The 16,389-nt window shown below is 44.3% G+C and overlaps 1 protein-coding gene across 1 annotated transcript in view; it reads left to right on the forward strand.

Annotated features, from left to right (window-relative positions):
- ALDH1A3 (aldehyde dehydrogenase 1 family member A3) overlaps positions 1–16,389 on the forward strand; it is a 48,248-nt gene that overhangs the window by 17,635 nt on the left and 14,224 nt on the right. Inside the window, exons 5-8 of the mRNA XM_026648369.1 lie at positions 3,269–3,397; positions 6,101–6,214; positions 9,845–9,947; positions 10,702–10,886. Of these exons, the coding sequence (XP_026504154.1) occupies positions 3,269–3,397; positions 6,101–6,214; positions 9,845–9,947; positions 10,702–10,886 (531 nt within the window). The remainder of the gene's footprint in view (positions 1–3,268; positions 3,398–6,100; positions 6,215–9,844; positions 9,948–10,701; positions 10,887–16,389) is intronic.

The raw sequence follows: 16,389 nt of genomic DNA on the forward strand, positions 1-16,389 counted from the left end.
AGTGATTGCAAGCTAGTTGTCCTGAGAGTTACGGTTGTTGACTGGCTCCGAGGCATTGTGGTTTGTTTAGTTTTTAAATGGTCATTTATTAGCTGGTTTCCTTGTTCCCATAGTTTGTTTTATAGCTGATCAATACCATTTTCCTTTCCCTGGGGGGTTTGTTTCTGATGGTGAGAAACTCTGGCTAGTTCTTAAAATTCCTCAGTTCTTCAGCAAGAAAAAATAGGCAGCCAGTCTTTGTAGAGGAGCCATAATGGTTGTAAAGTGCTTTGAACATGTGTTAGAGGCAAAGAGTAGTGTGTGAGCTACTTTGCTGTGGGAGTCTGTTGGGGAAAGTCAGAGGAAGATCTCGGGCCAGTGCTGTGGAGGGTGAACCGGACTATACCAGAGACTAAAACAACTCAGTATTTTTGCTGGGATGCTGGAGACATTGATCCTGACCCAGTTTGCATTAATGTCAATAAGTTTTTGCTACTAACTTCAGTAGGAACAGGATTGGGTCCTTCGTGACTGACTTCTGACCTAGATCTTGGAGTTGAATGGGCTGTTTATTTTTCCCTGAGAGGGGTGACTGCAGAGTGAGTGGGAGACGGAATAGGAGAGTGTCCTGTAGGTGATAGATCGACATGTGGAGACAGAGTTTGGCTTGGGATGAAAGCGGTCTCACTCTGTTTTACAGAGCCTTGCTGGTTGAAGTAACCTAGTATTGTCATTTTGGGAATGAGCTGCATTTGAGTGACTTGAGTCCAATGAAGTTGAGACTCTCAAGCATTTTGCATTAGGGACATAAGACTGAAAAGGCCCTCTTGGGTCATCGAATCCAGTTCCCTGCCACCGCAGCCAACCCCATCCTACAATCCTGTTCGTACACATTGACCACTGATTTAAAATGCCTCTATTTCCATCCTCCAAATGGACCTGACTGTTGGCAGATGCTTTTGTGGATTTACGCCCCTTCAAAAATTCTGTTGTGGCTATTTTCAGGCAGGAGATTTGGAAAGCCACCATATCATGGGGGGCGGGGAGAACTGAGTGGATGCTATCTCAAGATTGTATCTATATTGTTGCTGTTTAATCTATGGGAATTATACATAAATATTGGGCTTAAATTGCAAATGTAATCCTAATCCAGGCTGATATGACTATGTGCACCCTGAGGCATAGTGTTCCACTTTAAGGACATTGTCATAATAAAAAAATAACTAGCATTTTAAAGGTGAAATTTACTACTTTTGTTCGTAGTATTTGACTCTGCAGGGGGGATTAAACTAGGCCTGTCCTTTCATCTTCAGGCTTCGTTTTGTTAACAGTGCTGTGTTTGGATTTGCACTGCAGCGGCCGCGGGGGACAAGATTATGCCAGTAAACAGCTTCGTTCCATAGAACTATCCCATTTGCACACTGTCCATCTGTGATATTACACCGCATCACAGATGGGCAGCAGAGGAGCGGATTTCAGACACAGGGCCAGTCTTTCTCAGCAGCTCAGCTAACAGCTGAAAATCTCTGCAAAGTAAGATCTGAGGTTCTTGGGAAGAATGGAGTTGTGTTATGGACAACACTTTGCAGCTCAGAGTAGAATTAAATTAACAGCTGCCAATGATATTTTGATTCCAGGGAAAGTCCATAATCTCTTGGAAGAAGTTTCTGTTGACCTGTAACCATTGATCTGATTTTAGAGTGCAAGATCAAATTATATATGCTATGCTAAAACCTATTAAAATGCTTTAAGATAGTAAAATGAAAGCTATTAGGGCTGTAATGCTACTAGAGAAACATAAAATATTAATATTTGAGATAGACTTTGCAATAAGTTGAGGCCCAGTAAGTTCTGTTAATTTTGTTAATTTAAGTATTGTTAGCTTAAGTAGCAGGTGGTTAGCAGAGGCCTAACCGTTACAGAATCATAGGACTGGAAGGGACCTCGAAGTCTAGTCCAGCCCTCTCCACTCATGGCAGGACTACGTATTATCTAGACCATCCCTGACAGGTGTTTGTCCAACCTGCTCTTAAAAAATCTCCAATGATGGAGATTCCACAACCTCCCTAGGCAATTTATTCTAGTGCTTAACCACCCTGACAGTTAGGAAGTTTTTCCTAATGTCCAACCTAAACTGCCCTTGCTGCAATTTAAGCCCGTTGCTTCTTGTCCTGTCCTCAGAGGTTAAGAGGAACAATTTTTCTCCCTCTTCCTTGTAACAGTTTTTTATGTACTTGAAAACGGTTATCATGTCCCCTCTCGGTCTTCTCTAAACAAACCCAGTTTTTTCAATCTTCCCTTATAGGTCATGTTTTCTAGACCTTTAATCATTTTTGTTGCTCTTCTCTGGACTTTCTTCAATTTGTCCACATCTTTCCTGAAATGTGGGGCCCAGAACTGGACACAATCTTCCAGTTGAGGCCTAAGAGTAAGTGATAAATTAGCACAAGAATAAGTGCTTAATCTAGGGTTATAAAATTTAAGTAATAAGTGCTTTGTAATAAACAAACTAACCACAAAAGAACAAACCCAATGGAATTATTTGGAGATTTTTAATGTGTAGCCATGAGGTTAACCTCATTAACGTACTGGGAAGATTGGGAAATGTATTGCTGCAAATAGCTATGTCAGCAAATCGGAACTCCAATTGTGGTTTCCTGGACAGCCATCCATGGACATGGGGCCGCTATTCAGTCAATTGTGGTCCTCTGGTGTGTGGGTGTGCAGGGGAAGGAGGTCTGAGGTATAAAATAAGGTATAAATCCAACTTTTAGTTGGGATGTCGGAGTGACAAAGTAGGTGGCAGCCCAGAATGACATCTCCACTTATGAGTTTCTCCAGTTAAGTTTCTTTCCAGCTTCACTTCTAATGGCCTCCCTAGGCTGTGACTATGCACAATGTAAGGCTGCAAGTATGTACAATGCAGGAAACTCTGGTACTTATACGTATGTATACTGATTTTAATATTTCAATTCTATTTGTCTGTCCTAACTACAGCTCATAAAGTCTCTGTGTGCTTCACCAATCTCCAGCTCAGTAAAACTTCTTCCATAGCTGTCTGAGTAAGAGAACCTGTCATTCGTGACTGGTGCAATTTGTACTCTAAACTTTTTTTTCAAAGGCGATACCTGGGTAACCCACCCAGGCGTTATACACGGTCATGAGTCCTTTGTAATGGTGGATATCTTCCTAGACCTTTTATTTTCTATGAAAGCAAAGGGGGATACTGCCCAGAGGTCAATAGGGAGCTGACTGGCACTAATTTGATCAACTTTATACTCTCTTTCAGTGGAACTTTCCGTTGCTCATGCTTGTTTGGAAGATGGCACCAGCATTGTGCTGCGGGAATACGCTGGTTATTAAACCAGCTGAGCAGACACCCCTCACTTCCCTCTACATTGGTTCCTTAGTCAAGGAGGTAAGGAATCTTAGCAGCACATTCAAGGAGTTTTTCCAAGTTATTGTTTCTCATAGGCAGCGGGTCCAGTTGAAAAGGCAGCTGTAGCCATTGTCAGCTCCCAAAGATGCTGCTGCCAGCTTCGTTCAATGCCAGACCTAGAAACAACCTCCTCTTTTTCTTTCAAACTTTTATCTCTTGATCTCTGTGTATGAATGCCCTAATCCACCAAGGTACTTATGCAAGTGTCCAGTGTTAAGCATGCAAGTAATCCCAGTTACTTCAATGGGATCAGGCTAGTCACATGCTTAAAGTTGGGCACGTGTTTAAGTATCTTGCTGAGACAATGCCTAAATCATCAGGTATGTCATGTTTTTTCTCTTTTCTAATACGTTTAGTGAGACTATTTGGAGCTAAATTCTGCCCCCCTTATTCATGTTAGTGGAATTGTCCTACAATTTTTGGGACTGATCACAAAGTATGATACTGCTTGGCACAAGTACAGGTGGCAGAATTTGGCCTTTAGAATATGGGACCAGATCCTGCAGCTGCTTCATGCACAGAAATTGCATTACATCATTGTGACCGTTTTATTACGGTTGACTTATGAAAGTGTGCCTGGTGCTTAACAGAGAACGAAGATCTAGTCCCCAGACCGAGCATAGGGGTTATGACCCAGGACCTTAATCCTGCATGGAAAATAATGCAAGTGCAGCCATGTGCCCCCACAGTTCTTGGTTGAAAGATCAGGACCCAAGACCCTCCCAGGAAAATACATTTCAGATGTATGGGCTAAATCTTCCTAAACCAGGGAGTTGACTTCACCCCTGGTGCAAGCCCACTGATGTCAATGCAGTTAAGCCACGGATGAATGTGCCCCCCCCCTCCATGGAAGCCACCAACTCATCCATCCGTCATCCATCCATCCCTCCCTCCTGATGGCCCAGTCCTGCAGCCTTTACTCACATGGGCCTCAATTTTGCACAGCCTAGCCTAAACAAGTCAGTTGTCCTATTAAAGTCAATGTCACTTAAACACAGATCTAAAGTTATACGTGTTCTTATGTGCTTTGCTGAATTGTTGCCATAGGCAGTCCCAAAGACACTGCTTATATGGCCACACGCATCTCTTGCTCGCTGCTTTCTTTTTAAAGTGGTTTAGCAAATACCCAGGAGTTTAAACCAATGTTCCCGGCAGAGTGAGCAGCAAAGTGTTGAACATTCGTTGTCTCCCCCTTCCCCTCCCCCAAGCTGGAACAGGCAAGCTAGACAACCATCAAAACCCTAAAACCTTACCCAGAAGAAAGTAGAATTTTCCAAGGCAATTTATAACCAAACCTTGTTCCTTTTTTTTTTTCTTTTCTGTATCAGATGCATTTAAAAAGAATCTCCTGTAAGTTACACAAATAACTCTACTAGTGCAGGTGCAGTCCCTTATTAGCCTCATGAACGTGTGTACTAATCCACAAGAAATGAAGGGAGCTGAATAACAATCGACTCATGGGATACTAGGAAAGCAGGTTGTGTGCCTGCACTTCCCAGTCAGAAATGGAGACTGGCCAGCCTAGAAATACACCTCTTCGCAGCAGCCCACGTTTCAGGGAGCAATAAACAGATCAGCTGGGCCAAGACTTTGGCCCACATTTCACTAGAATTTTACCAAAGTTTTGCCTATTGTCCTTGTGCCAGAACACACGAAATGGCTGTCATAGGTTAATACATTATAAATGTGGTGAAAACTGGTGCAAGTCTCTTACCATCTGCTCTCTTGGAGCTAGTGGAAAAAACCACATCCTCTAGTGGTGTCTTACTGGCATCTTAATCCTCCTGGCCTCTGAAGAACCACAAGAGGCAACCTCAGGATCTTTCTGCTCAAAACAAACTTTAAAGGGCCAAATTTTGCCTTTAGTCATCCATTGACTAGGGTTGTATAGCTGTGGCTGACGGCTAAATTTGGCCAGAAGACTTTTTTGTTATAACAGCAGAGCTGTGAAATGCAAATCCGCCAGTAATTCTCTCCTGGTGATTCCAGGCACTTAAGAGTGGCTCTTCTTTTCATCATGTCCAATCCAGTAAATAGCAAGCAGCCACAGTGCTGGAAAAAACGAGGAGTCCTTGTGGCATCTTAGAGACTAACCAATTTATTTGGGCATAAGCTTTCATATCCCACAAAAGCTTATGCCCAAATAAATTGGTTAGTCTCTAAGGTGCCACAAGGACGCCTCGTTTTTGCTGATACAGACTAACACGGCTACCACTCTGAAAAGTGAGTGCTGGAAAAGGTCATGAAAACCATTCTAAATCTGGCAAATTGTCCGTTTGCCTTTGATTTCAAACCTTTGTGTGCTGCATGCCTCATTCTTAAAAAGTACTAAGCATACTTTGGGGTCTGATGAACATTCGGGTCCTGATTCTGGTTTCAATGTGACCCCCTTATGTGAGAAGTCGTGCACATACGTAAAACATTTGTGGGATTGGGGGAGTTGGTTAACTTGCTGGGGCATTGAGAGGCTCAGCTGATTAATGTTTAGAAAGTTCTTTGAGATGCTCGGATAGAAAACACTATAGAAATTATTTCCATTGAGTGATGGTAAATCCTCCATATAGGAGCATAGTTCACATGTATATCCTGGTTTTTAGTCCAAGAAAATTGGAGTGCTGGGAGGAAATCGGAATGGTTCTTATTGCTCTATTTCTATAGTCTAATCTCTAACTTCATTTTCAGGTGGGCTTTCCTCCCGGTGTGGTAAACATAGTGCCAGGATATGGCCCCACAGCTGGGGCAGCCATTTCTGCCCATCAGAACATTGACAAAATAGCTTTCACTGGATCAACAGAGGTAGGTGATCACTTTCTGCTTAAACTTGCCTTTAGCCTTACTGGATTACCGGACACTGCTCTTGGCAAGGAGGAGTATTTCTCTGGTAGAAGTGCTATCCGGGGAAGCTCGGACCATTGTAATTTCAGTGATACTCAGTGCTCGGAAAAAATAAATCTGCTTGGTGGAATTTTTCAGGGGTTTTGGGACGTGGTCTAACGCTGCTCCCACTGTAGTCAATGACCACTGACTTCTGTCGAAGCAGTTAGGCCAACATTCAATGCTTTTGAAAATCTCTAACTTTTTTTTAACCTTATTCCCAAAATTCTGAAGGTCCATCACGAATGGTGCCTATTCTATAAACAAGGTGATCTGCGGGAGCGGTCATTAGCATCATAATGATTTAAAAATCACGTTATCTGGAATAACTTGGCATTCGCCAGTTGGACATATGCAGGCTTGTTGGCCAATGCTGAACTATAAAACAATGTTAGTCATATTAAACAATTCTGCTGTTTTAATCACACATTAGTTATTGCGTCTTAAAAATATAACCCAGTGCTATATCCATTCTGGGCCAAATCCTGATCCCATTGGAGTCCAAGTCAATGACAAAATTTGTTATGAAAGGGACTAAGAGTTCGCCCTCTGATAGTAAAAATGGTATAGTACAAACACCTTCAACCCAATGTTTTCTGCTCCCTTTAAATTTAGAAACATACAATTAAAATATCACAACAATAAGAATCCTTTTTGGCTGTACACGCATGATAGAGATGTACGCCTGCTTTGATCAGGGAAAATGACCTCTCCAAGTGCCCACTTGGGGTTAGCAGTGTGGGGGAAGGGAGAGGTGTATGCCTGGTCAGCGTTGTGCTGGTCTGTCTTGCTCTTTTTGTTGTCTGTTAGTACTGAGCAAATAATTGACAACCAACTTATATACTGAATTTCACTTTCAGTGAGGCTTTGAGCTAGATATTTGCTACCAAAACCTGAGCGCTCTAATGGCAGGCCAAAAGAGAACACACAAGGGCGGTGAATGCTGCTGAATCAAAATTTGTTTACAAGTTTGAACAGTTTTTTCATTAGTTGCGTAGCTCCTTTGCCCCTGTAATAATATTGCAAGAAAATCTATAGCAATGTGTATGCCGCATGTGTATATCCTCATCTGCTACATGACAAAGGGCAGCAACCAATAAAGGAAGGTGCTTATGCCAAGGATCTACGTGTGTTGGCTATTCAACCAGGCCATGTGTTGGACTTTGTTTGTTTGTTCATTTTCCTTTGAGTACTCACATCCTACTTGAGCATTCTTCCAACTCCTCCATTTTGACATTCACCGCATGCTTTTTATAATTTGCATAATTATGATAAATTACACTGAGCTGCCTTCTCCAACACCAGAGTTGTGTCTCATTTTAAAGGTTCAAAGACATGCTGAAGGCCAAATGTTTTGTGTTTAACAGCACCATCTAGTGGCATATCATACGTATGGGCATTCCCATTGGTTCTCCCACAGGGGACACTGCATGGAGCATCGGCAGCACGCTCCTGTTGGGTATTGTCCTTTATTTGATACTCTGTATAATTAGACAAAATACGTAAAATACATAATTACCTTTTGTAGGCTAAGAATAATCTATTTCTATCATCAAAATCAGGCACTCCCTGTTCTAAAATCCTATAAACTTTCTTGGTTTTGTAACAAATAGTCTGGCCTATTATGGGTCCACTTTTTATAAAAAATGAACAATCTGTCATCACAAGAAAATCCACTGGTTATCCTCTTTCTTAAGGTTCGGGCTGAAATCCTGGCTCCATCCAAGTCAGTGAGAGGTTTTCCGTCAACTTCATTGGAGTCAGGATTTTACGCGTGGTATTTTATCTTTGAGTTGTGGGTGGGCATTTAAAAATTGAAGAGCTCTGATACAGTAATGAAGGCCATATTGAGTACATTAGGTAGGTAAATATTTCTAACCAGTTTCACTTCCTGGTTCTTGCGCATTAGCATCGTGCTTTAATATTTGGGTGCAAATATTGCAGGCGAATGTTTAAATCAAAATGAACATGGGGCAGGGGAGAATGAAAACATTTAAAAAAATGTTTTAGGTGAACATAAAGACATAACAATTTTAATCTTCAATTACCTGACAGTGTCTCCTTCTAGCTTCCTACTTTTCAGCGAGTTTAATTTATTCCTAATCAAGCAGCTACCATATAATAATGTCTCTCTTACTCTGTTAGCTTTATAGCAAGTTATGTTAATTTTCAGCAGAAAACAGCTTTCTGTTTCTATTATCTTGAGGGCTAGCCAGGTAAGCTAATGGGAAGACTCTGCACTGCTAATTGGAAGGACCAGGTCCACTTCTGGTTTGGGAATCTTGCTCTGGTTATAAAGGTAGCAGATGAAACTTGAATGTAGCAATGAACTCTTCAGCTGATTGAGACTTATGTTCTTTTTACTGTTCTGATTCAACAAGATCTGAGTGTTTCTCCCAGGCACAAAACTGAGTACAAGGTTGAGAGGACCTGCCATTCACATACCATAGATTCAAGGAGCACAATCTCTTTAGCGGAACAAAGAGACGGCTAAGGAGTAACTTGGTCAGTTTATAAATGCGTGTTTGGGGAACAAACATTTGATAATGGACTCTTCAGTCGAGCAGGCAAGATAAAACAAAAGCTGGAATTTGAGCCTAGACTGATTCAGACAGCAAATAAGGCCTAAATTTTTAACGGCCAGGGTAGTTCACCATTGGAACAACCTATGAATTCTCCATCACTGGAAATTCTTCAATCAAGATTGGATGTTTTTCTAAAAGATAAGCTGTAGTTCAAACATGAATTGTTTGGGGGAAGTTCTGTGATCTGTGTTATGCAGGAAGACAGACTAGATTCTAGGACTGAAAGGAACCTTGAGAGTTGAGATGATCACAGTGGTTGATTTCAAATCATCTTGTCAGAAAATACTAGGGGAAAATTCAAATGAAACTTTTTTTTTTTTGGGTTCAAAAAATTTCATGGAAAAAACATTTCCTTTTTTTTGTTTTTGTTTGTTTTTTACCAGCCCTAATTATATGACTATCGTAAATTCCTAGGGCAATTCATTCTGTAGCCAAAAAGTAAAACCGGTCATGTGGTGGTAGATATACTGATACCAGAGACAGAATCCCTTCTTTAAGTGCAAAACTCACCTCATTAAGTGTGGAGCCATGACCAGTACCTTCATAATAAATGGCAGGGTGTCACCTGATAGATTGTACTTTTTATAAGAACAGTAGTCCATTAGCAATGCTTCCTGCATTGTCCAATTAGGGGCCCGATCCTGCAGCCCCGACTCTGTCCAAAAATGACTTCCGGGCGACCGCGTTCATAGGCAAGAACTATATAATACCAGCCCCCTACATGTCAGTTATATCTAAGACAAATATTTGTGATTTTAAAATTGCAAGACCCACCTTGGATGGCTCAGTACCTTGTAGAAGCAGGTGACGAAAACTAGAAAATTCAGAGATTGGAAACCTGGAAGAATTATTTTAGAATTCCAGCAGTTTCACAGCCTGTCCTGCTCTTGTTAACCTCATGACCCTTTGAACGAAGTAAATTTTTTTTGAGGAATAAACCTGTGCCCTGTGAATCCCAATGCCATAGGTTGGGAAACTGATCAAGGAAGCGGCCTCTAAAAGTAATCTCAAACGGGTGACACTGGAGCTCGGAGGGAAGAACCCCTGCATTGTGTGTGCGGATGCTGACTGTAAGTATTTGTCACGTTGCAATTCAATACTTTTCTAGCCTCAGTGGCCAGCACAGCACCGCTAGTGACTCCCATGTAACCTCACAGGGCTCCAGCAGAGGACGCAGTGTGGTCCAACTTGCTACAAAGCCTGGCCAAGACTCCTTTGCTAGAGGGTGTGCTATGCCACTCCCTGCACCAGCCAGGTGCTTGGCTACAAAGGGAGGGTTCATGGGAACAGGAGCGGACTGTTCCGAATGCTGCCCTCCCTGGGGGTGACCCACTGGGAAGAGCCCCGTTGGCTGAGGCTGCAGAGATGGTGTATTGTATCAGTGCACCCCTGCTTGGCTGGCCACACAATTTTCTCAGCCAGCACTCCTGCTTTATGTAAAGGCAGCATCCTTCCCACAATACTTCCCGTCACAGGGGATAAGGACTAAATTCTGCCATCCTTAATAGGACTACTTGTGGGGAATAAGCTACTACTCCATGTGAGTCAAGGTGACAGAACTGGGCCCTTAGCTGAGACGTACGACCGGAGACTGTACCGGGAGGGAGGATGGTGGTGCAGACAGTCAGAAGATTTGGTCATGTCTTGAGGCTTACAGGGAGCTTTCTTTCTTGGTAGTTTTATAGGCCTCCTTGAAGTGAGTGTTTTTTTGAGGAAGCATTGAGAGGGGGAACTGGTAATGAGGGAGTTTCAACAAGTCCCGTTAATTTCTGGTTTAAGTCAGTAGAACGCCTCACTCTCTCTCTGGTGACCTTTCCATTCCAGTGGACTTGGCGGTCGAATGTGCCCATCAAGGAGTTTTCTTTAATCAAGGCCAGTGCTGCACTGCTGCCTCTCGAGTATTTGTGGAGGAGCAGATCTACACGGAATTTGTCAAGCGCAGCGTTGAGTACGCCAAGAAACGACTCATTGGAGACCCATTCGATGCCAAAACTGAACAAGGGCCACAGGTAATGATGTGCTTGAGAATAGTTTTCTGTTCTCCGGGTGCGAGTGTTGTTCGTGTGTGAGCTGAAGTCCTGATCCAGCGATGTCATTTATTGTTTCTTCTCTCCCTTCTAAACATCAATTAATCAGTATGGTTGACGTGTCGGCTCTTTCTATAAATGAACTGAAAGCTTGATGATAAAGAAATTTTACACAAGTGGGCTTCCCTTTTCATAGTAATACAAAACATATTACAGTACAGGGAGTATTTTGTGCAGGCAGAGCATGGTAGCTGCAGATGTGTTATAATTCAGCTATAAAATACTGATGCTACCTCATAACACGATGGGTAATCTGTAGAAGTGGAGAATATCTCCTCAATATATGTTCCACTCTATATGCATCCGAAGAAGTGGGCTGTAGTCCACAAAAGCTTATGCTCTAATAAATTTGTTAGTCTCTAAGGTGCCACAAGTACTCCTGTTCTTTTTGTGGATACAGACTAACACGGCTGCTACTCTAAAACCCCTAATGTACAGGGGGGGTTTAAGCAGAGTCTGTAGAAGGCAGGATGATGCCAAGCTCACCTGAATATCAGCCTTCCCAACATTTCGAGCTTTTACGCCTCTTCTTATCCCTTCTAAGGAAGCCATAAAGATCCACGATTGAGGGCAATGTTTCCTCTTCTCCTAGGGCAACCAGATATTAATAAAACATAACAAACCAGTAGCACCCCAGAACTTGTGCTCTGCCAAAGGTAAATGGGAAAATGCCACTCCAAAAAGTTTCACGGCTTGTTCTAACTCTGGAATCCATAATTTTCGATTGGTTCTGACGTTTCCCAACACCGACTGGAAAGGCGTAGGCCGTCGCCATGATAGCCCTGGATAAAATAGGCAGGTTCTACTTACAGTTGGAGTTCTGAAACCGAGGAGGGCCCAGCTCCGCCAACCATTCTGACTGTGCATAATGACTTACTCGTGCAAGTCATGGCTTTGAAATCCCTGGACTGCTTGCGTGAGTAAATTACAACTCAAGGTGAATAAGGATGACCGAATGGGGCCCTTGATAACAGGTATGCGGTAATTAAAGAATCCTACCTAATGGCTAGTGCGATAAGACCAGATTCTGATACCTTTGCCTAGGCCTGGTCTACAGCTAAAATTAAGATCAACATAGCTACATTGCTCAGTGGCGTGAAAAATTTGTGTGTCTGAGCGCCGACCTACGCCCCTGGTGTAGATGCAGTTAGGTCAATGGAAAAATGTTTTTGTCAACCTAGCTACTGCCACCTGAGGGGAGAGACTACCTACCGCAACTGGGGGGGGGGCGGAAAAAACCTTCTGGCCCTGTAGGAAGCATCTACACTACAGTGGCACAGCTACAGTGCTGTAGTGTAGACATGGCCTTGCATTAAGCAACACCTTCCTTTGCAAACAGTCCCATTTGAAGCCAGTAGAATTGCTTGCAGAGTAAGGGCTGGTCTACACTTAAAACACTGCAGCAGCGCAGCTTCAGCAAAGAAGCTACCTAGGCGGACGTGAGGGGTTTTCCCATTAGCCTAGGTAATCCACTTCCCCGAGAGGCGGTAGCTAGGTTGACGGGAGAGTTCTCCTGTCAACCTTGTGCTGTCTACACTAGGTCAGTTTAACAGCGTTGCTCAGGGGGGTGGATTTTTCATGCCCCTGCCCTGAGTGATGTAGTTAGAGCGACCTTATTTCCTAGTGTAGACCAGGCCTTAGTTGCTATTCAGTGAGAGTGAGGGGACCTTGGACTGAAAGCTCCTAAGGGCTGGGGCTGACTTTTTATTCTGTGTTTGTACAGCACCTAGCACCACAGGGTCCTGGTCCATAAGTAGGTGCTATGGTAATACCGATGATAAAGTGGCTAGTACTGAAGTTGGGGGTGCTCACTGGCTCACATACACCAGGACCACATGTCCTATTTCTCCTGTTCTATTTGAGCTGATGCATATGACCTTTCCCTCTCTCCCGCATGTCTGCGTGCCAACCATCTAAACAAGAGGAGACCCAAGATAGGGAATGGAGTGGGGGAAGCTGTTTTCAGAGCTTTCATGTGGTTCCTAGTGCAACACAAACCATTTCCTCTGTCTGCACATAATCCGAACAGCTGCTTCTCTGGAGTCTGGCTTTTGGACAGGGTGTGTTCCAGGCTGGCACTGGGGAAACGTGCATTTTGGAATAAATGGTTCAAATCTGAAGGGGGGAACCTTCAAAACCATTTAAAATATCAAAAAACAGTAAATCCTCCAAAAGTAGTTTCCGAAGATACAGGGCTAGAGCTTCAGCTAGTGTAAACCACTGCACCACTATTGAAACTCTGCGTACACCATCTGGCCCAGCGTGTCTGAATCCGATTCTCCTCTTGCTTACACCCAGGTAACTCAGGAGTTACTCCTTTTGTAGTCAGTAAAGAGATTCCTGATATACACCAGGCGGAATGAGATTTAAAATCTGGTCTGGGGTATTTTTTAAAAAAATTCAGCAAAATATTTTTCCAGAAAAAATCCCTGATGTCCCAAATCAAGAGGTGGTTTTTTTTTTTTTTTTTGGTGCTCCTCAGCTGGTGTAAATCAGCGTAGCTCCACTGCAGTCAATGCAGAATGACAGCCGCTGGAAACCTGGCCCATGTTCGAGACATATTTAAAAAGCACAGTTGGGAGACTTTGGGTGAATGGTGCCTTAGGCCTGTCTCCACGGTCAGAGCTGAAGCAGGCAGATTCCATTGTTCTCTCCATTGCGTTCTCCTGGGTGGGGAAGATAAATACAGAGAGAGCACATATTGGATTTATGTTTGTTAATAACTTAAGGTACGTCTATACTTACCCGCTGGTTCGGCGGCAAGCAATCGATCTTCTGGGATCGATTTTATCGTGTCTTGTCTAGACACGATAAATTGAACCCGGAAGTGCTCACCGTCGACGCCGGTAATCCTGCTCCACGAGAGGAGTAGGCGGAGTCAACGGGGGAGCCTGCCTGCCGCGTGTGGACCCGCGGTAAGTACCTTTAAGTTCGAACTAAGATACTTCGACTTCAGCTACGTTATTCACGTAGCTGAAGTTGCGTATCTTAGTTTGAACTGGGGGCTTAGTGTGGACCAGCCCTTACAGTACTTAAAAGCCTCAGCTGTTGTGATGGACATGGTCCACCCAGAGGGGAGTCAAATAGGCATCCAAACAATAAAGAGAAGGAGCACAATGTCAGGGCAAGGAAGCTACACAGAATATTTCTCCTCCTCTCGCCCCATGCATGCTATTTTCCCTGCTGCAGAATATCCATGTGACTGACAGGCCACATAGAAAAGGAGTTTGGGGCCCAGCAAACATCTGCACAGAGGGTCTTATTCCCTTTGTATCAAAAGTTAAAACGTGTGGCAATAGCACCAGCCACTCACACTGCATTACTCCTCTGGGCTGGGTCATATCGTGCAGTTGGTGACCAACAGCCAATGGGAGCTGGCCACAATATTACTGTGTGTCGAAAGCCACTCTCCCTGCAGATGCCCAGGGGCTGGGAGGCTGCTTTCCTGTGGATCCCCTGGCTTTACATCCATTTCTGTCTCTCTGATCCATGGGAAGGACATGTATGTGTATATGAGCAGCCGAGTTACTGCATTAGCTTCCCCTTCGTAGTGCCTCAGGGGAGCAGACGTGTAACCCTTCTGCCAGATGAAGCCAGCAGCGACAAGGGCCTGGTTCAGTATCTAGGCGTTCCTTTTCAACAATAAAACACAAAAGTGGCTCGAGCCCCCACCCAGTGACCTGGGACAATTACACACCACCCCCTGGGCGCCTCTAAGAGGCAATACTTCCCTTCTTGCAAGCACAGAGTCTGAGTGTAGCAAAAACTTTTAATAAAAGGAGGGAAGTAACTCCACATTAATTTGGGAAAACACCGCAACTAGGGCTCATAACACAAACCATGAGCAAAAGACCCACTCCCAAGTAAGTTGGACAGTGTCCTTTTCCCCTCAGGGTCTTAAGTCCAGCAACCCAAAAGTCCCTTTAAAGTGCCTGTCCCTTCTCTGTACCCCACTCACCCTTGCTGTCCTGGGCCAGTGCAGCCCCAGAGTTCATTTCCCACCCTGTGTGGAAGGCAGGGCAGGTAAGGAGGCACCTTACATGCTGCACTGCTCGGGCACTCACTCGTTGCCCCAAAGGCCAATTGCCATGCCTCTGCGGGGCTCTGCACTGGCCCTCTCCACCAGCTTCTCTGGCCACTTGCCACACCTTTTCACCAGCCGCCCTGCTAGCTGCTTGCCACCCCTCTCAGGAAGCTGCCCGCTCACCAAGTTGTCTTCAGCCCCCCCCGCCACCACAGCTTTCCGTGATTTCAGCTGTTAGTGGGGGAGCCTCACTGGTGCACACTAGGCAATCTCTTGCAATAGAGACACTGTCCCAAAGTAGGCCTAATACTTAAACCTAGGTCTTGGTGATTTCAGCTCTGCAGCACGTAACCAGACTCTCAATTGAGTCTGTCTTAGTTCTTTTACTATCCCATGGAGAGAGGAAGGGCCAAATGGTGTCTAGAACCTTAAACAGGGCCCACACCACCAGGTACAAGTACCTGTTTCCCCCTCTTGGGCTTTCAAACCCATGTCTCCTGCCTAGTGAGTGCTGTTCAGTGGAGGGTGAGTCCCTCCACTGGGGTATGCCAGGTACAGTTCTGCTGCCCTTGGTTCACACAAGGATAGCAACCCTTTATTACTCCTGCCCCAGTAACAAGAAGACGGGGGATCCAACACCAGCCACAAGTGATCATTTGGGCAAGCAGTCCCATCATGCTGAGCACCTCTGCAGGGTGGGTGTGTCCATGCAAACAAGATCAGCTTCTGAAGTCTTTTTCCACAGCTCACCACTAGATGTCAGGGGAGAGCTCATCCAGACTCTACTTACATATGGAATGAAGTTATTACATAAAAAGCAGTTGTGGCTCATCAGATATTTCGTAACCAGCTTAGTTTGTCAGGTGACCCAGCTCTGGGACAAACTTTGGGATTGTGGGTCTCTGGTGGACAGAACAGGACACTGCCTGTCTTCAGGCGAAAGTTGATTTTAGTGGACAGACTTTCTGGTCCCAGTTCAGCTGCAGGTGCTTCTCGACAGATACCGTGGGGTTGTCACATGGTGAGTTAGCACGTGGCAAGCCAGGGCATGAAACTACAGCGCATTAGCTTGCCACGTGCTAAGTGGCTGTGTTGACCCAGCTACAGCACGCTAAAAAAGTTCCGTAGTGCACTTGGAAATGGAAGTGTCCAAGTGGACTATGGAAAATTTTTAGTCTGTGGCAGCTGGGTCCTCACAGCCAGCTAGTGTGCAGCAAGCTAGCGTGCTGTAGATTCACACCCTGGCTTGCTATGCATTAACTTGCCATGTAGACAAGCCCTACGTGTAGCAATTTAAAATGAATGCAGAGGATGAAATGCTGGGAAATCCTCTGCCGTTTCATGGACTTAGGGTTTGTGCTCTATGAAACGCAACTGTAGAAAGCTAAGCAAAGAGCGGTG

The sequence above is a fragment of the Terrapene carolina genome, unplaced genomic scaffold (genome assembly GCF_002925995.2).
Source record: "Terrapene carolina triunguis isolate 2854851 unplaced genomic scaffold, T_m_triunguis-2.0 Scaffold67, whole genome shotgun sequence".
NCBI classification, from domain to species: domain Eukaryota; kingdom Metazoa; phylum Chordata; order Testudines; family Emydidae; genus Terrapene; species Terrapene triunguis.